We start from the raw sequence: 27,538 nt of genomic DNA on the forward strand, positions 1-27,538 counted from the left end.
TGAAACTGGAGTCATAGGTGGTTACTAGGCTCCGCATGGGTTCAGGAAGTTGAATCAAGTCCTCTGCAAGAACGGTAAATGCTCCTAACTTCCAAGCTATCTTTTCAGGCCCACGCTATTTCTTAAAAAGTTTTTGTTAGTTTTTAACTTGTTTCTCCCAGTTAGCTTAAGCAATAATTTATAAAGAATTAAGAAAGTAAGGAAATATATATATATTCCCCCCATTGGAAGTTAAAAGAAGTTTTATGTCATTGACCAAGTGGCAGCTTGTATTAAACTAAAACTAAGAAATCAGCATTAGCTTGATGGTCTTTAAGTGTGTGTGTGTGTGTGTGTGTGTGTGTGTTCACAGAATGTTCTCTAACTTCAGAGACAGGAGTTTTTATAGAGAAACAAGTAACAAAGCTTTGCCAACTCTGTTTTCCTAGATCTCTCCTCAGCTCACTCTCAGCAGGGTTTTGTTTTATGTTGATTCTGTTCTGTTTCCTTTTTGAGGTACTGAAGACAGTGCTGGCTAAGCATGTGCTCTACCCCTGACTCCTTGTCACTCTGAAAGGCTCAGCAGCGCCTTCTGATGTTTGCACAGCACAGCTGCAGCCTCAGTTTATAGAACTGTACAAAATCAGTGTATTACAAATTGTATGTATTAAGTCATCAAGCATATGTCAAGTAAATGAGCTAGCCAGAAAGTAGCACAACTGCCAAATATTGGAAATGCTGTGTAATGTAAGGGTCTAGACTCTAGGGCAAAGGCAATAAGTAAAATTGGTGTTGTGGGGAAAGGCCACATCATGATCATGGGCTGGCTCTAGTAATTTAGACATGTAACAAGATGACATTAACAGAGTGGTTTCAAGCTGGAGAAATGGCTCAGAGGTTAAGAGCCCTGGCTGCTCTTCCAGAGGTTCGGAGTTCAATTCCCAGCAACCACGTGGTGGCTCACAGCCATCCAGAATGAGAGCTGGTGTCATCTTCTGGTGTGCAGCTATACATGCAGGCAGAACACTGTACATACAATAAGTAAATAAATCTTAATAAAAAAGGAGAGAGATGGTTCTGTCCTGTGTCTAAATTTTGTAACTGCAGTATTGATGTAGGAAATCAAGGATTATAAAGTATGAGGTAATGCTTTACGTTTTTAAATTACATTTATTTATTTTTATACACACACACACACACACACACACACACACACACACACACACCGTGGTGTTCATGTGGAGCCAGAGGACAACATACTAGAGTTGGTTTTCTTCTGCCATTTGAGTGCCAGGGATTGAACTCCTGTCTCCGGCCTGTTGGCAGGTACCTTTATTCTCTCAGAGCTCAGCAGCCCCCAGGTACTGTTTTCAGCCATGTGTGTATTGTTAGGACTCCACCGGCAGTCATCTGCAGGCTGGGCAGCAGGCCCCGTACTAACCTTTACCAGAGTCTGCCCGTGTCTCGGGTGATGGTGTCTACACCCAGCCACCAAGCACAGGGCTACTGGGCACTCTGAATCCCGCAGTGCCCAGTTCTGCTACCTGGACTCCTCACGTGTCTGCCGGCCTTCTCATCTCCAACAGCTTCCTGGAGCTATCCTTCGCCCTCGGCAGGTGGATCCTTGGTTTCCTGGCTTGTGACTGATCCTCGTTCGCAGGCACCTAGGATAGCTCAGTCTCAAACAATCTCAGGATGGTTCTGGCTACGGTTTCTGAGGCTTGGTGTTACAGTGTGCTCTGGAGCTTTGTATTCAGATGTTAATTGCTCTCCCCCTCTCCCCCCAGATTCTTACTGTTCTATGACCAAACCCTCATATATACTAAAATGATGTTTGTGTACCCTTCCCTCCAAGTTATCCCTGATTGGCTAAATAAATGCCTTCACCTGGGCGGGGCAGAAGTGAGGTAGGTGGAACTAAGGTTTGTGGGCTTGGAAGACAGGAGGGATTTACTCTGAGGATTGGCATGGCTGGAGAGAAGCCGCCCAGGTGAGAGGCATGTGCAAATGTTCGTTAGATGGAAAGTAGCCCAGATAATGATAATTAGAGCAGATGGCATGTGATGTGGGGCCAGTAGATAACCAGTTAGTTTGGGAGTTAGTATCCGCCCAGCCCCAGGTGAAATAAGTCTTATGAAAAGTCTGTCAGATGTCTGTGGTTTTTGTTGATATTGTAGCAGGTTAATAATAACCGCCACAAAAATTATAGGCTATTGATAGTAAATATTAATAGTCTTTTTTTTTTTTTTTTTAGTTCTACAATAGCTTGGGGAGGGACAAAGTGGCCAGGTCTCCTCTACTGACTGCTGACCCATGCAGAGGAGTCTTGGACTCATGAAAACCCCGAAGTGTACTCACGATTTGACCTTGGGTTGAATCCATAGTCTTTTTTTTTTTTTTTTTTTTTTTTTTTAATCATGATTTGCTTCTGTGTCCCTTCCTTCTTAGGAGGTGGTGGCTGGAGCTATGACTCCTTTCCTCTTCTGCTTCTCATGCCCTCCAGCTGTCCTTGCTCTTGTCCCCTTTATTTTTAGTGCTCTTTCAGTCTCTGTCCGAAGTTGTCCATTCTCTGACTTCTCTTGTTCACTGCACCGCATGCAGCTGCTCCTAGCCCACCTTCCTAGCCAGGAAGATCACTGCAGTTTTAAAGCCTCTGCCCGGCCTTTGAGTGATCAGGAAGTTACAGTCCAAAGAGGAAAAATATTTGTCACCTTTGTAAATAACCTCCCGGACAAGCACAGTGTTTCCGTGTATCGTGGACTGATGACGGATAAGATGGTGAATGTGGTGGAATGCCATCCTGACATGAGCTAGGCAGGCACTCCACTGCTGTAGCCCTCACCTAGTGTCTTTGCGCCTGCCGTGTTGGAGGTCGTACCCAACCTTGCTCATACAGGCACGTGCTCTCCTTACCAGGGGACATCACCAACCCTTGCTGTTGGATGCATTTTTATTTGTTTAAGACAAAGTCTTGCTATGTAGCCCAGGCTGACCTTGGAATCACAATTCCCTTAGCTCGTCCTACGGAGGGCTGGGACTAAGTCGGGTTGTACCCACACTAGACTCCAGACTAACAATTTTAAAAGAATATTGGTATTTGGGGGAAAAATACATTATGTATATGGCTGTTTTACCTCTGTGTGTGTGCATGCATGTGTGTGTGTGTTACAGATGGCTGTGAGCTGCCATGTGAATGTTGGGAACCTATTTTGGTACTCTGCACCAGCAGGTGCCCTTAACCACTGAGCCATCCTCCAGCCCCAGAGGATGTTTTATTCACACTTCCTGTACTGATGAACCACAGCTCCCGTTAGGAGTTAGCTTTCCTTCAGATAACTTAAGCAGTGAATGCTGTAGCTGGAGAGGTTTTAGCCACTCTTCTGCCGAATTACAGAGATACTGTAAAGTTGTGGGTATGAAGCAAAAGTTTTCCTTTGTTTCAGAGTAAGATAAACACAACTTTGTTCATTGTATAGATCCAAAGGAAATAAAAACCTTCTTGACATTCTAAGTAGTTATGTTCCTGTGAGTCTTGCTGCTGAATAAAAAGTACATCAGGAATAACCTTTCATAAATGAAAATGCTGCAGGATATTTTACTAAGAGAGTTTTAGGTCCAGTCACTCGGGACTTGGCTCTGATGTCTGTCTTATTCCTAGGAGCTCTGCCAGTGTCGGCCTGGAGAAGGAAACTGCCCGTGCTGTAAGGAGTGCATGCTGTGCCTCGGGGCCCTGTGGGACGAGTGTTGCGATTGTGTCGGTAAGTTGATAGGCCAGTGCGTCTTTGTGACGACCTCTTTTTAAATCACAGAATACTTGACTTTAAATGACATGTGTGTCTTAGTTAGGAGTATCATTGCTGGATGTAACACCATGAGCATAGTAACTAGGAGAGAAAAGGGTTTATTTATTTGGCTTATTCTTCTACATCAGGGGTTCATCACTGCAGGAAGTCAGGACAGGAACTCACGCAGGGCAGGAACCTGGAGGCAGGAGCCGATGCAGAGGCCTTGGAGAGGTGCTGCTTCCTGCCTTGCTCCCCATGGCTTTCTCAGCCTGCTTTCTTATAGAACCCAGGACCACCAGGCCGTGGATGGCCCCACCCATGATGGGCTGGGCCCTCCCACATCAATCATGGATTAAGAAAATGCCCTACAGCCCGATCTCATGGACATATTTTCTCAACTGAGGACCTCTCCTCTCTGAGGACTCTAGCTTGTGTCGCGTTCACATAAAACTAGCCAGAACAATGTACACCATAATATGCAAATAAGCACTGCATAAAATAAGTATACACAGAATTGTAGTGTAGTACTTGTATAGGATCATGTAAAAATAGAAAAAAAAATCAGGAAGGAAATATAGGATCGAGGAATCAATGGAGTTGGGTTTTTTTTTTTTGTTTGTTTGTTTTTGTTTTTAGTTTTTAATCCTATTTGTTTACCTGTATGGGAGCCTGTGGAGGCCAGAGGAAGGTGGGTCCTGTGGACCTGCAGGCACAGATGGTTGTGAGACTGTGCAGGTGATGGGGAGTGCACCTGCGCCTTCTACACTTACCCACTGAGCCACTTCTCGTTGCCCCTGCAGTGGAGGAGTTTTGTTTTGAAATCTTTTTTGCCATCTGACTTTGAAATGAGAAGTGTTTCCTTTTCTATTTTTTAATAAGCATGATTTTCTAAGAAACATCTGAGACTTGCATGTTAAGTTAATAAAAAACATGCACAAGAACGTTTATAAGAATACTGTAAAAAAAAAGAATACTGTCATTTATATCTTAGAAAACTTGTGTGCTTGTAATCTAGTACTGGTGAGGCTAAGGTAAGAAGATTTGAGCTCAGGGCCAATCTAGACAACAAGGCAAAAACCAGTCACAAAAGCAAAACAGACAAAAACCACTGTGCACTCACAGTATAACATTTTAAATTCAGTTTATATTTTTACTTTCTAGATAAACCCTAGTGCTCTCTTTTGTTTGAATTGAGCCACAGTCTGAGCCACTCTAAAACTTCCAGGGGCTGCCTCGAAGATTCAGGCTCAGGAGCCTTATCAACTGACATATCCAAGCCTTCCCAGAATAAACTCTAGATACTTTAGTCCTGATTATATAATGGAGATGGTTGAAGATACTGTTCTTGCAGGCAGCAGCCTTCCGTTGGGTCCATTACAGACCTTTGCAGTCCTGTGGTTGCCCTCCCTTTTAGGCTGAAACTGTTCCCATACTTTTGGGTGGGGTATGTTTTTATAATAAAAAATGAAAATCCCAATCATTCTATTTTTACTAATAAAGACTCAGGAGCCAAATACTGGCATGAAAATCTGCTAGCTCACAGAAGCAGAGACAACACCCAGCTGACCTTCCTTCTCAGCTCAGGTCCGGAAAAAACCCAAAAGGCTCACTAGCTCAACTGACAGCCCAGGAGGAAAAGGCCAAAAGAACTCACAGCCTAAGCCAAAGAGCAAAAGAGTCCAAAACCAAAAAGTGAGGGAGCTGAGGAGCTGAAGCCAGAGCTTGAGCTGTAAAGCCTTTTCTTCACCCCTCAACTCAAAGTCCTTCCTTCTCTTCAATCCCTGTCAGCTGGTTTCTTGCTCTTGACCTGGGGTTAACTTTATTAAATCTGGTGTACAGAAAGCTCTTGGATTAAAGGTGTGTGTTAGGGCTGGCTGAACCACACCATAATCACCTGTTTACAACAAACAGAAAAGTTTTTGGATTAAAGGTATGTGATAGGGCTCAACCACACCAAACAAAAATCAGGGTTCACAATTTTTGGGGTTTACGATGGGATCAAACACCCTGCAGCAGGGGTCTAACCTCTGAGACCACTAGAGTTAGAACACAGCCTTTTTCTTCTGTTTCAGTTGTGTGTGCCTTCACACACACTGTCTAACAAGCTTTCTTCTCCAACTCCCTTCAATAAGAGTTTCTCAGAAGCCAGGCCGGGTGGCAAAGGCCTGTAATCCCAGCTCCTTAGGAGGCAGGAAGATCACAACTCCATTTTGATAAGTTAGTAGCCTTCACAGCCACAGTCTGGGTTTCTGAAATCTAATATTATAAAAACAACAACAACAAAAAACAAAAAAACAAAAACAAAAAAAAAAAAACAAAAGAGGCAGAGTGAGCTAAGTGGTAATATTGTGAGAGTTTAAATCCCCAGTGGGGCCTCCTCCAACACGGCCACGCCTCCTAGTCCTTCCTGTCTTGGTTAGGACTTCTATGTGAAGAAACACTATGACCACAGCAACTATTTTTTTTAATAATTTATTTAATTTTATTGTATGTGCATTAGTGTGAAGATGTCAGATCCCATGGAAACAGCTTACAGACAGTTGTGAGCTGCCATGTGGGTGTTGGGAATTGAACCCGGGTCCTTTGGAAGAGCTTATACAGTGCTCTTAACCACTGAGCCATCTCACCAGCCCCACAGCAACTATTGTAAAGGAAAACATTAACTTAGTGTTAACTCACAGTTCAGAGGTTTAGTCCATTACCATCATGGCAGGAAACATGGCAGCATGCAAGCAGATCTGGAGAAGGAGCCAATAGTTCTATACCTTGATCTGTAGGCGGCAGAAGTGAAAGTGACACTAGGCCTAACTCAAACATCTGAGACCTCAAAGCCTATCCCAGTGACACACTTCCTCCAACAAGGCCTCACTCCTAAAGTGCCACTCTCTATAGGCCAAGCATTCAAACACACGAATCTAGGAGGGCATACCTGTTCAAACCATCACACTTCCCAAACAGCTGCACCATCTGGAGAGCAGACATTCAAACATGTGAGCGAGCCAGTGGGGGCCATCCTCCTTAAAATACATCCTCACAGAGAGAGGAGATGCTGTGTTGACAGTCGTTACATTGCTAAATAAAAAAGTAAATTTCCATTGTTAAGCCATTTCCATAAATTATTTCCTTTAATATTTATAGTAAACCTGTAGCGTATGGGAACGTTATTAACTGATTTTGTCTGGATTAACTGTAACAGAATGAGGAAAGAGGATGTTAACCTAAGACTCAAGTGTGTTAGGAAACTGAGACAGTTAAGTTTGAGGTACGACAAAGGTTTTTGTTTTTTAATTTTTATTTTATTCTAGGTGTATGGTAGATGTTTTGCCTACATGTATGTGTTTACCACATGTGTACCTGGTGCCCACAGAGGTTGGGAGAGGATATTGGTTACCTGGGACAGGAGTTAAGGTGGTTATGAACTGCCATGTGGGTGCAAGGAATCAAACTCAAACTCGGGTCTATTGCAAAAACAGCTAGTGCTCTTAACCACTGAGCCATCTCTCCTGTCCTTCTTACCTGTTTGTTGGTAATGCTCTCCATAGTGATTTTATTTGAATTATTGAGGTTTTCATTTCTGGCATTTGCTGGGTTTGTTTTAGATTTTGAAAATCTCCACTCTGGCTGCTGCTCTCTCACATGCTGCTTTTGTGCAGCCTTGTGACCTGACGTCACTCATGGCTGGTTCAGATTCCTGCTTGGGATCGCTGATTGTTTGGGATCACTGATCATTTTTAGAAGCAGACTTTTAGGTTCCTTGTCTCTTGGAGTCTTGTATGGAGCAGGTGTGACCCTGCGGCACAAGCACGCTGCCTGCTTTTCACGCTCCGTGCTCTGTGTGGTGACCTGCGTCTCTGCATCCTTTCCCTGGGTTGCTTCTCATGCGCAGCCCGCTCCTTCCCACACTGGGTATCAGACATGCAGCTGTCTGCTGTCCCTTACTGCCCTGTGTCAGGTCTCTGTCTGTGCTGGGGAGTTGTCTTGTCACCATTGTGGGTCCTGCTTCTTTTCTTTCCCTTCTCTTCCCAGACTAACACCCGTCCTCTGTCATCCTGTCTCTTCCTTCATAGTGTTTCCGAGAGGCAGCTTCTGTGCTCCATCTTAAGGCACAGTTCCTCCCCATGTCCTGGCTTTAATGCACTACTGTGTGAATGACACGCCTTTTTTGTCCTAAGTTTGTACATGCACAAAATGGAATTTTTCTGTAATGCAGTGAACTTTCATTAGTACTACCTTTGAACTCAGGCGTTCACCCTTTCCTCTCCATTTATCACAGAACCTGGGAGAAGATGTTTCGTGACTGTTGTACAACAGTCTATTAAACTGTACTCGCTGTTCTCTGCACTTGAGGCTTGCCGTTAGCACCTGGCTACTGCAATGGCGACCGTGAAAGCAGGCTGAGTCATGGTTATGGCCCCGTTCCTAGATTATGATGCAGTAGACAAGACATTTACTTTATTGGAGCTGTTTTCTTATCTGTGAGTGAAGTGTTTACACTTGATCATTTAAGCATGATTCTGCCCTACAGTCTAAATTGTTAAGTTCAGATACCTTCAATTTTATGAGAGATACACGATATCATTTGACTCAACTCTTGCCAAACTCTTTAAGAAAATGTTAAAAGAAGAAGAAAAAGATGAAAAGATATTTTTCTCATCCCTGAATTTATAAAATTTAAGAATTTGTAAATTTTGGCTCAACTTTTCAAACTTTTACTCCAGGGAATACAAGAAGCTCTATCCGAGACCTAATAGATATCAAGCAAAAGGTGAAACATAATTTTGACTTTAAAGTGCAATATTCAGGGAGTGCCTGCCTGGTATACACAAGGTCACAGGCTTAACCCTAGCGGCACATAAAACCGGATGTTGTCATACACAGCTGTAGGGGGATTGGGCGTTCAAGGTCATCCCTGGTGGTATGGTTTGAATGTGAAATGTCTCAAGTTGCCCATGTGTTTCAATACTTGGTCCCCAGCTGATGGTGCTGTTTGGAAAGGAACCTTTAGGAGGTGGAGCCTTGCTGGAAAAGTAGGGCACTGGGACAAGCCCTGACGTGTATAGCCTGTCCCACACATCCTGGTCACGCTCTGCATCCAGCTGTGGAGGTGCCCACCAGCCTGGGGTGCAGGTGTGCGTCACACGCCTGGTTATACGCTGGTGGGGTTGGGCTGAGGGCTTGCATAGCCTCCAGCAACAGCCGCATCCCCAGCCCTGCTGCCCACACTGCTGACTCAGTCAGTGACCTGACATTCCAGTCTCCACATTGCCTCATGTGACGAGTGTGTGTGTGTGCACCCATGTGCATGCATGCACATAGTGCTGGCTCACTGAAGCCTTAGAATCACTTCTGTGGCGTCCTGTCTCCTGTTAGCGGAGGGTAGTTTGGAACTCGGTTTGCTCAGTGGATGGTTCTCTCCTTTTTGCTCTTTTCAGGGGGAAAGGACTGGGAAAGCATCAATACGCCACACCAGAAAGCACAGTGTTAATGCACAAATTTTTCATTCCAGGGAATTAGCCAAATCCTGAAACGTCATAATCAGTGAGGAAGTAGCCTTTTCTCCCCTTTGACCCCCCAGGTATGTGTAACCCTCGCAATTACAGCGACACACCACCCACGTCGAAGAGCACGGTGGAGGAGCTGCACGAGCCCATCCCGTCCCTGTTCCGGGCGCTCACCGAGGGAGACACCCAGCTCAACTGGAACATCGTCTCCTTCCCTGTGGCAGAGGAGCTTTCGCACCACGAGAACCTGGTTTCATTTCTAGAAACTGTGAACCAGCCGCACCACCAAAACGTGTCTGTTCCCAGCAACAACGTCCACACCCCTTATCCCAGCGACAAAGGTACCTGTCCACCCCAGCCTGTCAGATGAGAAACGTCTAGTTCTCTATTCGTCTTACTCAGACGTTAGCTGTTTCTATTACCTGGCATCTGTGCTTGGTGTCAGGTGACTCTCATGGTGCCCATGAAGTTAGGTGTTTGCAACTGGTGCAAAGCTCATCAGTTAACTTATTTTTATCTTGTACATCGAGAACTTTTATAGTATATATACTGATTCCTCGGTTTTGCTCAGAGGTTACTTAAATTCAGAACAGCGTTAGCAGGAAAACAGTTTCTGGAAACAAAAAACAGCTCAGTTTCTTCTTCCTTCTCCTGGCATTTAAAGACAGCTCGATTTGTGGTTTGTTTTTAACTGATGGGTTTACTGTTTTCTACCCAGCTCTTTGGACTCTCTGATTACTCTTGAGTCTTGTAATGGCTAGCCCACGGTAGGCATCCGATAAGTACATATTGAATAAGTTAGATAAAATGAATTTAGTAGTTTTGAGTCCTAAGCGACTCGCTTGTGGCCAGGCCTCTGGCCTGACTGCTCTGGTGCTTCACCACACCCCAGGCACCTCTTCTTTTTTTTTCCAAGTTTTATTTATTTATTATGTATTCAGTGTTCTGTCTGGATGTACGCCTGCAGGCCAGAAGAGGGCACCAGATCTCATTATAGATGGTTATGAGCCACCATGTGGTCGCTGGGAATTGAACTCAGAACCTCTGGAAGAGCAGCCAGTGCCCTTAACCTCATCTCTCCAGCTCCTCCCACTTCCCAGGTTCCTCATTTCTAAAGAACAAGACTTGCTGGTTCTTACTGTGTATGTGTGGTAAGGGTCCACGCTGTGCCTGGGCCCTTGTCCTATTCCTGAGGATACTATACTCATCTCCAAGGCTTTCTCCTTTGGCACCTGGAAGCTTTGCTTTTTATTCCCTTTACACAACATTTTCTGCTAAGCCTTTCCTCTGTTCCCTGGTTCTCTAAGGGCCCTATAGAAATAACTTTGTCCACACAAGCTGCAGTGTGCGTGTAACTCCAGGATCAGCTGGCCGCATAAGCAAGAGACCGTGTCTCCAGAAGCAGCAACACATGCCCTCCCTCCTCAGGAAAACCTTCACCACTGACCCTACACTCTCTGATAGTGACCTACTGTCTTTAGTTTGTTGCATGCTAGGTCTTAACTAGGCAGCCATACGGGTTAGCAACCTGCAGAGTTAAAAATGTGCCCGTCCTGTTAGCAGACCCAGAAAATGATCGGGAACATCTTTTTGCTAGTGTGCGCTGCCAACCGCTTCGCATCGCTTGGACTGCCTGCTTTACTACAAATTCTCAGTGTGACGTTAGGAAAGTCTGCTTCACTCTCCTTTGGGCTGGGGAATTATGTCTTTGGAGAATGTCAGTTTAGGAAACAGCCATGTTGCTTCAAGAAGGCTTGTTACGCCAGATAATCGAACCTTCTTGTCTCTGCCACCTTTGTCCATAGTGAAGATCTGTCAACACAGTCAGCAAATGAAGATCTTTTTTTCCTGTGCTGATCAGCAGTGGGAAAATAAGAAAATAACTACTAGTATTATTTAACTGAGGGGCAGAACTCTTCTTTTTGTGCTGAGATCTTCTCCTTTTTTTCAGAGCACATGTGCACTGTGGTTTATTTTGATGACTGCATGTCCATACACCAGTGTAAAATATCCTGTGAGTCCATGGGAGCATCCAAATATCGCTGGTTTCATAATGCCTGCTGTGAGTGCATCGGCCCGGAGTGCATCGACTATGGGAGTAAAACTGTCAAGTGTATGAACTGCATGTTTTAAAGAAGGAGAAGAAATGCGAACCAAAGCACATTACTAGTTAATAGGAGGTCATGAGCATTAGTAAGTCATGAAGTATACAGAAGTCATGCTAGGGACATGTTAAATTATACTACCATAACTGTGCTTTCTGTGTTTGTTGCCTATTAGCATATGTCTTTTCCGTTAGAGACTGTAGAACTTTAGTCATATGAAAATCGGTTCAGAGGAGTCCTAGAAAGCTCTGAAGTTCTGACAGAAGGTGCTGTCTTCTCTCAGCATTCCAAAAGCTTTTTGTTTGAAAGTGATAGCCCCAGACAGTCACATGATTGTGGCTTTTCACCCGCCTAGGACACCAGGTGGCTATAATAGTGATGCCTTTCGTAACGGCGCCTTGGGTTGATTATCTGTTCCCTATAAATAGAGTAAATATTGCAGTTTATGTTCTAACAACTGTTATGTTCTAACAATTCAAGCCACTGTAAAAGCTCAATTTCAAGGCATTTTACATTGGTTTTAGAAAGTAAATCTTTATTCTATTTTACAAAAGAAAACTTTTACCTAGAGCCAGCAGGCCAGCTCGGTGGATAAAGGTGCTTGCGACCAAGCCTGGTGACCCGAGTTTGATCCCCAGACTATATTGTGGAAGGGAAGAACTAGCTCCTGCAGGTTGTCCTCTGACCTCCATCCACGCACACAAATAAGTCAGTGTTTAAAGAAACTTTAAAACCTCTTCTGTGGTGAAATCTGTCCTCTCGCACCCTTGCCGACAGTGATTTAGGCGTTACCTTCCACTCCTCCACCCACAGTGCTGATGCTGTAGGGATATGGAGATGTGCAGAGTCATCACTGTTCCTCAGTGTACCTGATGTACACACCTCCACTAGGAGGTGCACGGCGCACCTTTGACACTCCATCAGATGCACTGGGAGGGTCTGGGGAAAGAGTGGCAGGGCTGTCGTGCCACCACATCAGGCCCTACAGAGCACCAGGTGGTGGCTGTGCTTTTCCAGGTGCACAGCACAGCTAAAGTCAGCCAGAAGGGCCTGGCTCAGCCCTGGAGAAGCGCCAGGCTCTCCAGCACGTGTGTGATTGGAGAAGGCTGAGGAAGAGCTCACAGAGTGAACGGAGAAGGGTGAAAATGTTGGTCGCTCTTAGCAGGATCCGTTTATGCTCACAATTTCTGTTACTTTGTAATACTGCATTGTTTCTGGATATCTGAATCTAATATTCTTATTAAATAAGTATCATATTTTGGGAAGCTGTGTTTCTGAAATTGGAGGGGAAGCCTGTTTAATATGTTTACTCCTAGCACACTACAGAATTATCTAGTTAGCTTCTTACATAGTGTTTCCACGGAGACAAGCTTAAACACTATGCGCTTCGTAGTAACAGGATCCTCACCTTCAAGCATGGACCTAAAACAAATATTTATAATATGCTGACTCAATTTTATAAATTGCTGTTTTCTCTAGTGCACATTTGAATTAAAAGTAACTTTTTAGGAATACTCTATATGTCTACATATTTTAGTGTTAAAATAGAATATGCTCTTAAACACATTTGTTTTCTTATTTAAATAGTAGTTAGTTACAAGATCATGTGTGATAAAATGGCTATCCATTATAAAATCCGCGCTCTTTCTGATAGCTGATGAATACTCTAGGTACTACGGCCTTCGCAGAGGCTGACTTCCAGCGTGGATGTATTTGATTGTTGAACAACAAGGTGTCCTCTCTTATTTTCATAGTGCCTCTCTTTCAAAGTGCCTTGGAAACATTTCAGCTTCCTTCTTAGCTCCCACATGGCTGTGGGTTTTCTTGAAATCAGGAGGGAGTTTGGAAAGACTGCAGCTAGCTGCTCCATATCAGCTTGCTAATTTTCAAGAAATTTCATACCTATGAATGGAAGAATGCTTTGATGGTTTCTGGAAGTATGTCTCATGTTTCCTTTTTATTTGTTTGTTGTTGTTGCTGTCATTGTATTGTTTGGTTTTATTTTGTTTTGAGACAGGCCTGGCCACCCTGCAATTTGCAGAGCAGGCTGACTAGCTCACTCATGTTTTCTTAGTGATGGCCATAATCATTGTTAAAATATGTCATCATCTTTTTAAGCTTTCATTATTAAAATTTTAAATGTAGTGTGTATTTTTTATCCTATACATTTCTTTATGGATAATTTCTTTAACTGTTTGCTCTGTTTTTGTTTTTTTTTTTTTCTCTGTTTTTCCCATTAGAAATTATCCCCATTTAGATGAATTTTGTATTCATATTTTGTGTATTTCTGCCAAGGCCTTGAGGAGGAAGCAGCATTCACTTGCTGGGTTTTACTCTCAGAGCTAGGGATTCTGTGCACACTTGTGGTCCCAGTACTTGAGAGGCTAAACAAGGAGGTTACAGGATCAAGGCCAGCCTAAAATATATAACAAGACACTGCCTCAAAAAAGAAAAAAAGAAAATCCCTTTTTAGTCCTGTACTCAATATTTTGAATAGTGGTTTTTGGTTTTGTTTTTCTAAACTGAAATTAAAATTTAAGAGGTTAGTAGCCTCACTAAATTTAGACTTTCTGTACCATTCTAGCATACTTATTCCCTTACTGAAGATTTTGTAATAGTTTATGGTTTCAATTTAAAAAAATGATGAGGGAGGGGGCTACAGCTGGGATACAAAGTGAATAAACCATAATTAATACAAAAAATAAAAATTTAATTAAAAAAATAATGTTGTCCTGATAGCCAGGTCAAAACCCACTAGATTTTAAGGGCTGAGGCTGGGGCCTGCTGCTGGAGCTCTGCTGTCAGAAGCTCAGCCCAGGTTTCATCCTGAGTACCAACAGGAGGCAAGCACTAGACTCTGAATTGGAGGGTGTTATTAAATTCATGTACACGCTTTCCTGTAGCAGAGTGTGGGCTTGTGGGCAGGTTGTCCTCTCGTTTTCCCCATAACATCTAATCAGGACTGTAGGGATATCCGTAATGAAAGCACAAAAGCGAACAGGGATTGGAGTAAAATGTAGTGTTTGTTTACACAGGATGCTATGAAAGGGTTCTTCACACCAAAGTATAACTTTAAAGTTTCAGAAAATAACATTGTCATTAGCATATTTGAACAAGTATTTGTAAATCAACACAGCATCAAAATAGAGAAAAGAAACTAACGCGTCTCTGGAAGATGAGGTGCTGAGAATTGACCACAGTTTAAAGGTTTATACTTGGAAAGAGTCTCTAAAGACTTTAAATATCTTTGTACATTCCCAAGACTCTGTTTATTGCATTTAACATGACCTACAATATACATAAGTATCTTTGTTGGTTGTCTCTGTAATCAAAAAAGTATTTTAATAAAAAATAGAAATGAATGTGAGTCATGTTTTTTATTAATTTCAGCAGAGAATGCTGAATATGCCGTTCTGTCTAGTGACATTAACATTCTTCCTTTGCTGGATGTCCCCACAGAGTCCCCTGGACCAGCCCGCATAATTGAAACAAATGCCTCAGCATTCAGCTTCTGCAGGGTCACGATGCCAGCTGCTTGACAAGAGTGATCCAGCACACAGCTGAGTGTCAGGCCATGCGCTACAGGCACCCAGGACACATTTGTAAGCACTGATGTCACATTGCATTGTCAAAGACTCAGCGATCCTGATAGGGTTGGAAAGAGGAAGGAGGCGGAGGAAGCTGGCTGTCCCAGCATTCCCACACAGTGCTCACAGGTCAGGGTGACTGTGAGAACGGGGAACAAGAGGCTGTGCCGTCATAGTGTCACTGTACTATTGCTGGGAAGAGACACCGTGACCAGGGCAGCTTATAAAGGAGGCACTTAATGGAAGGCTTGCGTTACAGGTCAGAGGTTAGCCCATGCTCATTGTGGGGAGAACCGTGGCAGTAGGTAGGCAGGCATGGCACTGGCGCGGTAGCTGAGCGTTGATTCACAGGCCAGTGTAATATGCCCTCAGACCTTTGCACAACTGACGCCACGATAGGAACACCATTCAGGCCTTGCCAGCCAGCACATGGGGAGCACCGCCTGCTGGGACAGGAAGATAGACCTAGCCCACCTGCCAAGACCAGAGCAAAAGCTGAGTCAGCAGCTCCAGGATGTGGCTCGGAAGGCCAGCATTCATTATCCTGCCGTGCTTACCTGCTGTGCCACAGGGCCTCAGAAATGAGCCCCCCACCCCCACACTGCTGCGAGGCGCTGCTCCCCTGACCACCGCTCCACTCTGCACTCCAGTGCCTCCATGTGACACGCAGAGCTTGTCTTCTGAGCGCAGCTCACGTGACGTATGTTCCCTTGCACCCATGGAACCGCAGAATCCACTTCCTGACATGGCTAAGTAACAGTGAGTATGCCTGCCCTGCCTACATCCACTCACCCGTTGAGCTATTTGGGGGTGGGAAGCCTGGTAGTCACCTCTGTTACCAGGGCACAGGGTTGGGGGCGCTGGTTAGGAATTGTGGATCTTTAACATTTTGGTTTTGATTTTTCTTAAACAGTAAAAAGTAAATTGATTTTACCCAATGTTAGCCAGAAATCGAGGGGCCATTGTTTTGGCCTAAGCTTCTGCAGCAACCAGCAGAGCAAAATAGTCTCTCACACCCCATGCCCCAGGATCAAACTGTAAGGACGCTGGTGGAACCCCTGAGAGACCAGTTTTTCCAACTGCTTTAATGTTGACCAAAAGTAAATAGATGCAAGAGGTCGCAGCCGCTCACTTTTTCCTCCATGCCATTTCCTTATTCTAAATTTACGAAAACCCAGTGTTCTGGTGGAGCACACGGCCGGGTTAGTAGATCTCAAGTGAAAGCCGTGTGACCTGTGACTCAATTTATAGCGTCATCTTTTGACCCGCATTTAATTTTGAGGCAGTCTGACTTGTCTAGGCTGGTCTTAAACTCTTGGCCTCAAGTGGCACTCTGGCCTCAGCCCTCCTGAGTCACTAGGCCCAAAGGCGTCTGCCAACCCTCTCCTTTTGACCAAGCCTCCAGCTTGAAAAGGAGCCGTGTCAGTGTAGAGGTACACAGAGAAAACCTCCTCCTCTGGAGGTGGGGGTTCTCCCACTGGACCCTGGGAAAGTAGACACCCCTGTCCGCTGGCCAGGGAGATTAAAATTCCCTTAGTGGATTTCAGGGAGCCACAAAGGTTAGTCACAGCCACCACTGAGCTCTATGGCAGGTCCTGTGACCTGCCCCTCAGTCTTCCTGTTGCAGCCAGCTCTGACACACCTGTGACAGTGCTGCCTGCACACACACACACAGCTCCAGTAAATAAGGCTTTTGTGCCACTGCGCCTCAGGCTGGAGGTACCCTGTGGGAAGTCAGAGCAAGGGTGAACAACCAGCCTTTTGTTTCTTAGCTTTTCCTGCCCCTGGTTCTCTGCTGGAGGGAAGAGAGAACGAGAGCCGGAAAGAGACTTCATCTCCTGGGCCCCATCTCAACATGTTCTCTCCCCAACCCTGACCTGGGGCTCGTAGGGAGCCACTGCCCTCGCTCAGGGAAGTCCGCATCTGGAAATAGCAGCAGCCCAGACTAGTGAATCCCAAGGTAGGCTGCAAAGGCTTCTGGCGGGGGCTGGCAGGAGTGGGGCTCGGAAAACGCTGACATAGGCTGTGTTGCGACCCTAGGTTTATAGAATGGCACCTGTGTCCCCAGTCTCTCCATCTCACGCCCTGCTAACCTCAGTTCTGCTTCAGTTGTCCCCCAGATTCTGTGGGTCAGGCATTTGTAGACTGTGGTTCCTTGGTCTGATGTATCTCAAATGCTACCAGTTTAGATAGCAATTCTCTGACCACCATGTCTACACAGCCCTCCTGTGCCCCACTTCTGATGACTCACTACCTGGCTTTAATTTCTTCATATCAGAGGTACCCTCAATGCTTGCTCTTGGGGCCCAAGCAGGCAGGACCTCTGGGGTTGGCTATTGTATAAATGTACCCTCCATAAGTGTTTGTTTTTGAACTTGGTCCCCAAAGTGGCAGGGTTAGGAGGTGGTGGGACCCTTAAGAAGCGAAGCCTGTGGGAGGTTATCAGGCCGTGGGCTCCCTTTTCTTGTCAGTGTGACAGAATTCCTAGGAAAGGACTGAAGAGAGAGGAAGGATTACTTTGGTTCCTGCTTCAGTCCACCGTGACAGGGAAGCTGTGGCGGCAGGAAGGTAATGCAAATAGTTTCATCACTTCTAGTGAGGAAGCTAAAGCCTCAGGCCGCACCCACCCCTCAAAGCTTTGTCTGCCAGCTAGGCTCTGTGTCCAGAACGTTCTAGAGCTTCCCTGAGCAGCACTGTGAGCCTATGGGAGACATTCTGCATCCAAACCTTCGCATGCCTCTCCCTTGAGAGTGGGTTAGCGTGCTGAACTAGAACCCCCAGAATGGGCTGCTACCAAGCAGGGACCCTCCATGCCACGGTCTTTTTGCACACAAACGCCTGGCTCCCTCCTGTTAGGATGAGGCTAGGAGGCCCCTCACCGGGATGCTGTCACTGTGTTACGTAAACTATATAGCCTCCAGCCTTATTAAAAATACCCAGCCTCAAGAATTCCGTTAGAGCAACACTAAGCAAACTAACGCAGAGAACTCGTTTCCTTTGTTTAGTGCTGCCTCAAACCTTTCCCCAGAACCCATGTGTCTCATATGAGGACACAAGCTTTTCAAGATGGCCGAACGAGTGGCCAGTCTTATACAGCGCCTACTTATAACACTGCCTCCTCTCTGCCTTCAGAAAAGTCCCTGCTCCACTGCAGGCCCCTCAGAAACCTATAGTCTTGTCCTGCAAGCCCCACTTCTTCCGTTCCAGAACTCTGAAGAGGTGACCTAAGCCATAGTCCCATTGCACTGTTGTCTTCCAGGTGCTGCTTTTTGATGGCTAATAGGGCTGCAATAACGGTAGCTGAACACTAATGTCCGCTGTTCTCAGCAAACCTGAAGATAGAGCCCTCATCTCCTACCATCAGTCATGTCTTCTTTGTTTATGTTTGGCTGTTTGCATGAGTGTGGGTGGCAGCTTAGCAATGGCTACACCCCCCAAAACAGTGACAGCCCCTCCCCTGACAGCCATTAATGGGAAAGTCTCTGGAGGAAGGCTGGGCCCTCGTGAGCTTTTCTCCCACCTGTGATGAGGTGATGACACCCAGCCCAGCCATGTGCAGGTAAGCACAGCTGCAGTGAGCTCCTGCAAGCAGCAGCCGTGGGGTCAGGCCCTCACATTCTTTGCAGCCTCTCTTCCAGGATGTCCCCTAAGCTGTGCAGAGGTAGCGGAGATGCGTCACTTCTTCCCAGCCTCTGGCCACTTGTAATCTCCATATTATCTACTGTGACGCAGGAGGAAGGTTCTCTGATGGAGACCAGGAGCAGCCCTGACGTATGACCCTAACTGTGGGCATTCAGAAGGCGGTTTGAGCGCATGCCTGTTAGCAAAGTGGTAGTAACTGGCTCCCGAGGGTTTCTGCCCAGCCAAGGACCCTCCACCAGGGTTGCAGTACCATTTGGGAAGGCAGGCTCTCTTCCCTTCCTCCCCACTCTGTCCATGCGTGCACAAAGGGGCCAGAAGGCACTACTGGGTGCTGTTCTCTTGTTCTCCGCCGTATTTCTAAAGACAGGGTCTCTCACTGAACCTAAAGCTTGCTCATCAGCTGGACCGGCTGGCTGGCCAGCCCCAGGGACCCCTCCACCACTCCAGGCCTGGGATTACAGGTGCACTGACACGCATCGTCCTTCCTGCCCTCCCCCCCGAAACTTTCTTAATTGTGCACAGGCTTGGCTGTATGTAGATAAGGTTTGGTTATGTTTGCTCAACATTTTCCAGCCTGTACTATTTAGCCTACTAAAATCTAAGGGACAGCCATTGGAACGTTTACATTTCGCTGTACGCACGGGTGCATTAGCCCTGTCAGGGACTGAAAGCAGGGCCCTGGCTTCAGTTCCGATCCTGTGGTGTAGGTGAGTCCAGAAACAGGTCAGTGTGTGCGAGATGTGAAGAATAGGATGAGTGGGTTCTGGTTCTGGAGAGGACCCTGGGACCAAAGCCCCGTGCGTGTCAAAGGCCAACTGTGCTAGCCCAGAAGGCAATGCTGGCAGCCTCCAGGGAGAGGAGGCGTTGCTGAGGGATGTGAGTAGGAAGCAGGATCCTCATTTCAGGCCTTTGCTCATTTGGATTTGGAGCTGGCATAATGTATTACCTTGCCCAACGCTAACTAAATCTTTCTTAGAAGTTTTTATTTTTTTAAAATGTGCCTGCCTGCGTTGATGCTTACCACACGCGTTCAGGAGCCTATAGAAGCCAGAGAAGAGGACTTTAGATCTCCTGGATCTGGAGTTGCCAGCACGTGGGTCCCCAAGTCCCCCAAAGGAGTAACAAGTGCTTTTAACTGCAGCGCCCACCACACCACACATGCACACGAGACTAGACAGCCACAGCCTGATAAAAATCCTGCTCCCTTCGGGGCTGGTAGGCATTTCAGTGACAATGCTTGCCTCACTTGCCAAGGGCCAGGACCTGCCTTCCTCAGGCACCACTATAACCAACCAACCAAACTGTGCTACCTCCGTAACTCGGACCTTGGGGTTTGTTTGGTCTTGTGTTTGCTGCTAGGGACAACCCAGTGCTAAGCAGGCCACTCAGCCACCGCCTCTGCCTCTGCCTCAGTCATATGTCACAGAAATGTCACATAGATTCATTTCCAGAAAGAGTTTCCAAATAGGATCTTCCATCTGCAGGGTGGCTTTAGGATAGACAGAGTTTGTTATTTTTCCTACCTTGAGATTTTTTTTTTTCATTCTTTTTCTTTGTGGGGAGGTTCAAGGGTGTAAATTCAGTTCATAATATTCCTTTAAACGACTGCATCCAAGCATCCTTCAAGCTTTTCCCAACCAATGAAAACACAAGCGAGAAATCCCGAGCCGTCATTTCCCAACTCCGTAGGCGTGATCTTTAAGGGCTGGAAAGGCAGCTCAGGCCTTAAGAGAACTTGCTGGTTTTGCAAGGGACCTGAGTTGGCTTCCCAGCACCCATATCAAGGCAGCTCCCAACTTGCAACGCCAGCTCCAGGGAATCTGACACATCCTTCTAGCCTCTGCACCCATTTGTATACGCGGGCATACATGTGTGCACGTGCTGTGCACGCTCACACGTGTGTGTGCACACACAGTCATTAGAAATAACAACAACAAAAAAGAATGATCTTTCAGAAGAATGCGCTTTTAAAGAAGACTTTTAATCGCATAAAACTCTAGCTCGGGTTTGCATCTGGTGTTGTGAAACCACTGCCATTCTCAGCCTGTCTATGTCCCCATCCTCCTCTCCTGATAATGGGGCCTCCATGCTATTCATGACTCAGAATGTCCTTGTCATTGTGGTCATAACAAGAATTGGCCCTGGTGGGGCCAGGGCTCCCAGCGTGGAGAGGAAGCACCGGAGCACACTCACGTTAGGGCACCTGTTCATTTATTACAGCAAACCTCCCTGCGAGAATTTGCGGCTCTCACGAGCTTTTTTGAATAGACTTTCCAGATTTCCTCTCCGGGATCTTTTTGCACAAGAGCATGAAGCTCCTTCAGGCTGCAGCAGCACACACGCTGGCCCCGGTCCTGGAGCCGTGGCAGGGGGCCAGGCATGTTCACGCTCTAAGGCTCTAAAACAATGACGACGACAACAAAACAAAACACATGTGGCTCCTTAAAGGACACGGTCTCCCGCTGGTTACGAACACTGACTGAAGCATTCAGCGGCTCTGGTGAAACCCAAGCAGCCGGGCAGCTGCCCGCCTGAGCTGTGCAGAGGTGACATTTCAGTGAGGGCCTTCCCCAGCATGCGGGCCTCCACGTAGCCCTGTCCTTTGTGTGGGCCTCTCTGTTCCTGCTGCCTTTGATTCCTGAATAAAAGGCAGAACCTCCGTGAACATGGGAGACGGGGAGAGACTGTTTCTTATTCAAGATTTGATCCTCCTGATGCTAATGAGTTACAGTTACATAGATAGACTGGAAAAGAAAAAGTGCTACCCATAATTTCAGTCTCTTCCAAATTCAGATCATCCCGTGGGAGTGGGAAGCAGCCAGGCATGCAATGGGGTCTTCTCCAGGGAGCTGCAGAGCCTGCACACATGCCAGCAGCGCAGGGACTGAAGGAGTGCATCTGAAACAACTGCATCCTGGGTAGGATACTCCCGTCATCCCCTGGTCATGATGGTGGGCCCTGTGTATATTGTCTCCATACCTGTGCTGGCTAGTTTTATGTCAACTTGACACAAGCTAGAGCCACCTGAGAAATGGGAACCTCAATTGAGATGATGCCTCTCTAGTACTGGGCTGTAGGCAAGCCTGTAGGGCATTTCCTTAGTGAGTGATCAGTGCTAAAGGGCCCAGGCCCTTGTGGGCGGGGCCATCCCGGGGCTGGTGGTCGTGGGCAGGCTGAGCAAGCCATGGGAAGCACCCCTCCACGGCCTCCGCATCAGCTCCTGCCTCCAGGTTCCTGCCCTGCTTGAGTTCCTGCCCTGACTTCCCTCTGTGATAAACAGAGAGAGGGAAGCATAAGCCAAATAAACCCTTTGCTCTCCAACTTCCTTTCGGCCATGGCGCTTCATCACAGCAATAGTAACCCTGGCTAAGACACATCATGGTGATCACACCTGTGCCTTTCTTTTGTTCCCTCTCCTTTGTATATTTCTGTGTGTGCTGTGTGCATTTGTATCTGTCTGTATGACGGCCAAAAGACTCCTTCAGTATCATTCTTCAGAAGCCATGTAGCTTGTTTTTTGAGACAAAGTCTCTCACTGGCCTGGAGATGAGCTGGCCAGTGAGCCTCAGAGACCACCTCTGCCTCTGGTGCTGAGTTGAGTATGCCAGGTTTTGCTTTGTTTTACATGGGCTCTAGGGATGGAACCCAAGCACTTCACTGACAGGCCCCTCTCAGCCCCTCTCTGTCTGAAGTACACCCACTGACTCCTGCCACAGACAGGCTGAGAAAGTAACAGGGCCATGGGGAGAGGTGTTGGAAGCCAGCACCAGAGGCTGGGCTGATGACAAGGGTGGGTACAAGCAAGGGACGCTTAGGGAGCTGAATTCTCTCAGTCAGCAGCCTGAGTGGGAACCTGGCTAAAGCATTCTAATTACACAGGGCTGGGGGAGGGTGGGGCTGATGGGCCGTGCCAGCCACGTCTGTGAAGGGGAGAAAAGCTAAAGAGTGTGAGAAACTGAGGACCCGGCCCAGTCACGTACGGGGTGGGGCCACTTACCGGCTCTTTCACTGAGGTATGCAGACCCACCTTGATTCCAGAAGTCTCCTCAGCCCCAGTATGCGTGCTTATGCCTGCATGGGCCAGCAGGGACTTCATTACCGGGATCCTACTGGTTCTTGAGAAATTTCAGTTAATGTTTACAGTCCTAGCCCTACGAGATAAGGTAGTCTCCTATACTTTTTGTCTCTGTACAAATCAACTGCGTAGTTATCGGATGAAATCAGATGGGAATGCCGTATTGTGACATGCCCCTCTCTCTCTCTCCCTTAACAGGACAGTATATATGGACATTCTCCTGCGATCACCTAAGTGCTGCAGGATGCTTGCAAGCTTGGTGCGCAAGCCTCTGTACAACTGTCATCCACACAGGAAAGTCCAATCCGACGCCCTCATCCTGAAAGGTACCTGTCGCCTGCAGCAGGCCTGCCGCTGAGGTGGGGGATCCCTTCGTGGCCAGGCTGCCTCCCAGCAGCCTGGACAGCTCCTGCCCTTGGATCTAGGTTCCCGCAGCAGCAAGGACTTAGTGGCTTCTACTGGGAATCCAGGGGGTCATTCCTCAATAACAGAAGCACGTTAATTGTCATAAACGCTCAATCAGTAAAATGCTCAACTTACAAAAGCGTGGAGAGTTTGGTCCCCAGCACACATATAGAAAGAGTGTATGGTGGGCAGTCCTCCTCATCCCAGGGGCGGGATGGAGGCAGACAAATCCCTGAGGCTAACTGGCCAGCCTGCCTCGCCTCTCTTAATAACTCTGTCAAAATACAAGGCGGGGCCGAGAGGTGGCTCAGCAGGTAAAGGTGTTTGCTACAGGACTGGCGACCCAGCTCCATCCCCAGGTCCCACAGGTGAAAGCTGAGGACCAGCTCTTGAAAGTTGACCTCTGACCTATATACACACACAATCCATCCATCAACAAGTGTAAAAAAAAATGTTGAAAAAGCAAGGTGGACCAGTCCTGAAGAGAGCTGAAGCTGACCTCTGACCTCCATACACACACTCCATCTGCACACACACACACAGCGAGCAGGAAACACAGCCTTGTCTAGGAAGGTCTTCACTGTGTGTGGGTCTGTGCACATGTACATATTGTATACATGTGGAGGTCATAGGTGGATCGTGTGTTTCCCTTGATTGCTTTCCAGGACAGGGTTTGTTGTTGTTTTGTTTTTTTGACAGGGTTTCTCACCACAGAACTTGGGGTTTCCAGTTTGGCTTGGCTGGCTGGTCAGTGAGTTTGTGGGATCCACGGCCTCCCAGGTGCTAGGACTAGAGATGCCCATGGTTGGGCCTTGCTTTTACATGGGTCTGAACTCTGGCCCTCATGCTGATATAACAAGAATTTTACCCAAAAAGTTATTTCCCTAGCTCCCTTTTACATTTTACCTATATGCGGTGTACGTGTGTGTGTGTGTATGTGTGTGTGTGCATGTGTGTGTCTGTTAGTGTGTTCTGTGCATTTGTAAGTCAGAGAGAGAAGTTGATGTCTTCCTGTATTACTTCCCTACTTCATTTTTGGAGACTGTCATTCACCGATTGGCTAGACTGGCTATCCAATAAACTCGTGGAATCCTCCTGTCCCCACTCTTCAGATCTCAAGTTACAGGTATGTACAGCCTTGTCTGGCTTTTATGTGGGTGCTAGGGATCTAAATTGAGGTCCCATGAAAGCCCCTTACCTACAGAGCTGTCTCCCAATTCCAGGAAGATTGAGCCCAGCAGATTGGGGCCAGCCTGGGCACCTGTCCTGTTTAGCATTAACTGTCTAGATGCATCCAGATGCGCCTGAGAAAAAATCCTTCGTTACGGAATCGCCTAGGTCAGATTGGCCTGAGAGCATTTCTGTGGGGGAGTGTCTTGATCATTAGTTGCTGCAGGACAGCCCAGCCCAGCGTGGACAGCGTACTCCCTGGACAAGGTGGTCCTGGGCTGTATAAGAAAGCTCAACACAGGCCTGTGAGTGAGCCAGAAAGCCGTGTTCCTTCATGGTTCCTGCCTCCGAGTTCTTGTCTTCAGGTCCCTCAATGATGGATTATGACCCTGGAGTGTAAGCTAATAGACCCTTTCCTATCCAAGATGCTGTTGGTCAGAGTGTTTTTCAATAGAAATTAAACTAGGACAGCAATGCAGACAGACAGACAGAGATAGACACGCACACACACACCTCTTCCCATTTCCTTCTCTTCCCAGAGCCCACAAAGCCCTCTGTGGCTGTCTCTTCTTCCATCTACCGCCATGGCTCCCTATCTGGAGGCCTGCCTCGTTCTCTGGAAATAGACACTGTTTCTGGTCCCCTTACATGCAGGGACTCCCTGCGCCCGAAATGCCCTCCCTGAATGAGTACATCAGAACCGGTATATCGCTCAACACATACTGTGCTATGGCCTTCCAAGTCAGCCGTCCCAAAGCTGAGATGTGGCTCAGAAGCGTATTTGCCCAGAATGCGCAAGGCCCGGGTTCGCCAGCAGTACAAAAAGAAAAGGGACAAGAGCAAATGGCCACTCTGTCAGCTCCACTGCCATTCAATAGTGACCTCAGCCAGGGCTGTACCTGGTGGGCTCCTGATGAGGCCATTACTAAGTCCCAATTTTGCTCTTCAGTTGCTGCAGGGACCTGGGCCGTTTGGGTGGTGTCTGGGTCTTATACAAGTGAAGGTTACGAACATTTCCCTAGAAGGAGGGATGTGCTGTTGAGGGGCCAGAGCCTTTACAGGGCTCCTCAGGGGCAGGGTGAGCATTCGAGGGACAATGCCCCTTGCTGGACCCTAGCAACATTTTGTTGGATGGCTTCCATTTGAAAATGGCTTAAATCTTGGGAAGAATTCTCTCCAGCCAGCTCTGGCATGGAGAACCTACTATAGGCTGTCCCCTCAAACAGTATGGGAATTCCTTCTCCAAGGGCAAATGGAAGCGCAAGCAGATGTGGCCTCAGTTACGGAAACAACAATACATCTGACGCAGCACACATGCTCCAGTGTGGACACAGTGCCGAGGAGTGCTGTGGAGACAGTGGTCTGAGGGCTGAGTGCATGAGAAAAAGGCTCTGGGCTGTACCTGCATCACTCGTTCGGCTCCGGGAAGAGGTCCCTGCTGTTCTTACAGCCTGTGCGTGCTCAAGATCAGAGCACTGAAAACTGGCCTGGGGCAGCGCCCCCCGCAGGTGGTTCATCCAGCCCACCTCGAGCAGCTGGCTCCTGACCAGCGCTGAGCAGAAGGCCTGCCCGTCTCTGTTCAGAGGCGATAGTCATTTTTTGTGGCACAGTTGCGTGCTCTATCGAGGGAACTACTTATAGTCATTAAGGAGGGAGATTCCCCCCCCCCTTTGAAATCTGTGCTCTCTGAATGTACTGTTTATTACTGCTTAACTCAGCCTGGTTTATTCACTTAGGAAAAGATCTGCTGTTGGGACTTGGCTCGTAAAGGCTCCAGGGACTTTTGAATATGTCTAGAATGTGCCAAAGTAAGAATTCAAAATAGCAAACTTTTTAACTTGTTGAAAGCACATGTAAGCCTTTAATGCCAGCACTCTGAAGCTAGAGGCACTCGGATCTCTTGAGTTCAAGGCTAGCCTGATCCATAGAGTGAGTTTTAGGACAGCCAGGGTTACACAGAGAAACCTTGTCTCAAAAAGAAAAAAAGAAAAACAAACAAACAAACAAACAAACAAAAAAACACCAACAACTATAATCAACAATGATAATTATTTAAAAGCGCCCTTAAAACACAATTAAAATAATTAGTCATAAATTATAAAATTTTTATTTTCATCTTTCTGAAAATTCTAATTCTGTAATTAACACAAAAAAGAAAGTCCACCACAGTGAATCAGGTATGCTTTTCTCGGAAGATTCAGGAGCAAGAACGGGAGAGCAGGCTTAGAGGAGGCTGTTTTCTCCCGGCTTTTGCACTGCCAGGCCCTCATGCTTCTGACACCTGCTCTGTGGGAGTCTGCTACGAACCCCAGCAAGTGAGCCACCTGTTCTGCGGAGGTGGACTTAGCGGGGTGTCTTCCTGTCCTGCCGGTCTCCCACAGGCAGTATCTGGAGGTGGTATCCGAGCTCACGGACTCCGGCTCAGATGCCAGCCACAACCGTAGGCGGCCTTCCCGAATACCAGCCATAGTCAGGGTACTCCAGCCCCTCCCTTGGCTCATTTAATCCATTCACCTAACTCAGGAAATCCGAGCATCATTTATGTGCATTTGTTGTCTACTTAAAGGGTATCATAAGGCCAGGTGTACAGGAACAGGTCTCTGATCTTACCTGCTCAGGAAGCTGAGGCAGGAGAATTGAAAGTATTACAGTGGACAGAGTGAGCCCAAGGCATGGACTGGCTAGTCTGTGATGTCAGCTGGACATAGTGAGAGTCATTTGGGAAGAGGTAACCTCAACTGAGAAAACACCTCAGCACACTGGTCCATGGCAAGTCTGTGGAATGTTTTGTTGTCCTGGGCTGGAGGTCCTGGATGCTATCAGAAGGCAGACCGAGCTTGCGGGCCAAGGGTAGCAAGCCAGTAAGCAGCGTTCCTCCATGGCCTCTGCTTTAGTTCCTGCCCCCAGGTTCCTGCCCCACTTGAGTTCCTGCCTAGATTCTCCTCAGTGATCAACTGTTACCTGAGAGCTGTCAGCTGAAGTAAAGCCTTTCCTCCCCAAGTTGCTTTGGTCATGGTCTCTTATTAAATCAGTAGAAACCCTAAGACCAGAACTGGTATAACGATTTAGATGATGGAGCGGCTTTGCGTGGCTGGGAGAGGGCTCTGTGGGGGAGGCTCGCGCTGAGTGTCACCCCAAGTTTGTATGTCACCATCCAAAGTTTCACTCGTGTTCTTTTCTCCCTGACTTTGTTGTTTTTTGTTTGTTTTGTTTTTTTAGATGAGGCTCCCTGTGTATCCTCAGCTAGCCTTGAACTCACGGTGTAGCCAGATGGGCCCCACACTATCAA

At 47.0% G+C, this 27,538-nt stretch overlaps 1 protein-coding gene and 1 long non-coding RNA gene across 2 annotated transcripts in view; both read left to right on the plus strand.

Annotated features, from left to right (window-relative positions):
* The window catches only part of Twsg1 (twisted gastrulation BMP signaling modulator 1), a 34,212-nt gene extending 19,480 nt beyond the window's left edge, over window positions 1-14,732 (plus strand). The window contains exons 3-5 of the mRNA XM_021653541.2: window positions 3,638-3,737; window positions 9,340-9,606; window positions 11,217-14,732. Coding sequence (XP_021509216.1) covers window positions 3,638-3,737; window positions 9,340-9,606; window positions 11,217-11,398 — 549 coding nt within the window. The 3' untranslated portion in view covers window positions 11,399-14,732. The remainder of the gene's footprint in view (window positions 1-3,637; window positions 3,738-9,339; window positions 9,607-11,216) is intronic.
* Window positions 14,733-16,308: 1,576 nt separating this feature from the next.
* Window positions 16,309-24,111, plus strand: LOC132648050 (uncharacterized). The gene is made up of 3 exons (XR_009586412.1): window positions 16,309-16,917; window positions 21,393-21,517; window positions 22,873-24,111. It is a non-coding gene; the product is annotated as an uncharacterized LOC132648050 (long non-coding RNA).
* The last annotated feature ends 3,427 nt before the right edge of the window (window positions 24,112-27,538 follow it).

The sequence above is a fragment of the Meriones unguiculatus genome, chromosome 15 (genome assembly GCF_030254825.1).
Source record: "Meriones unguiculatus strain TT.TT164.6M chromosome 15, Bangor_MerUng_6.1, whole genome shotgun sequence".
NCBI lineage: Eukaryota > Metazoa > Chordata > Mammalia > Rodentia > Muridae > Meriones > Meriones unguiculatus.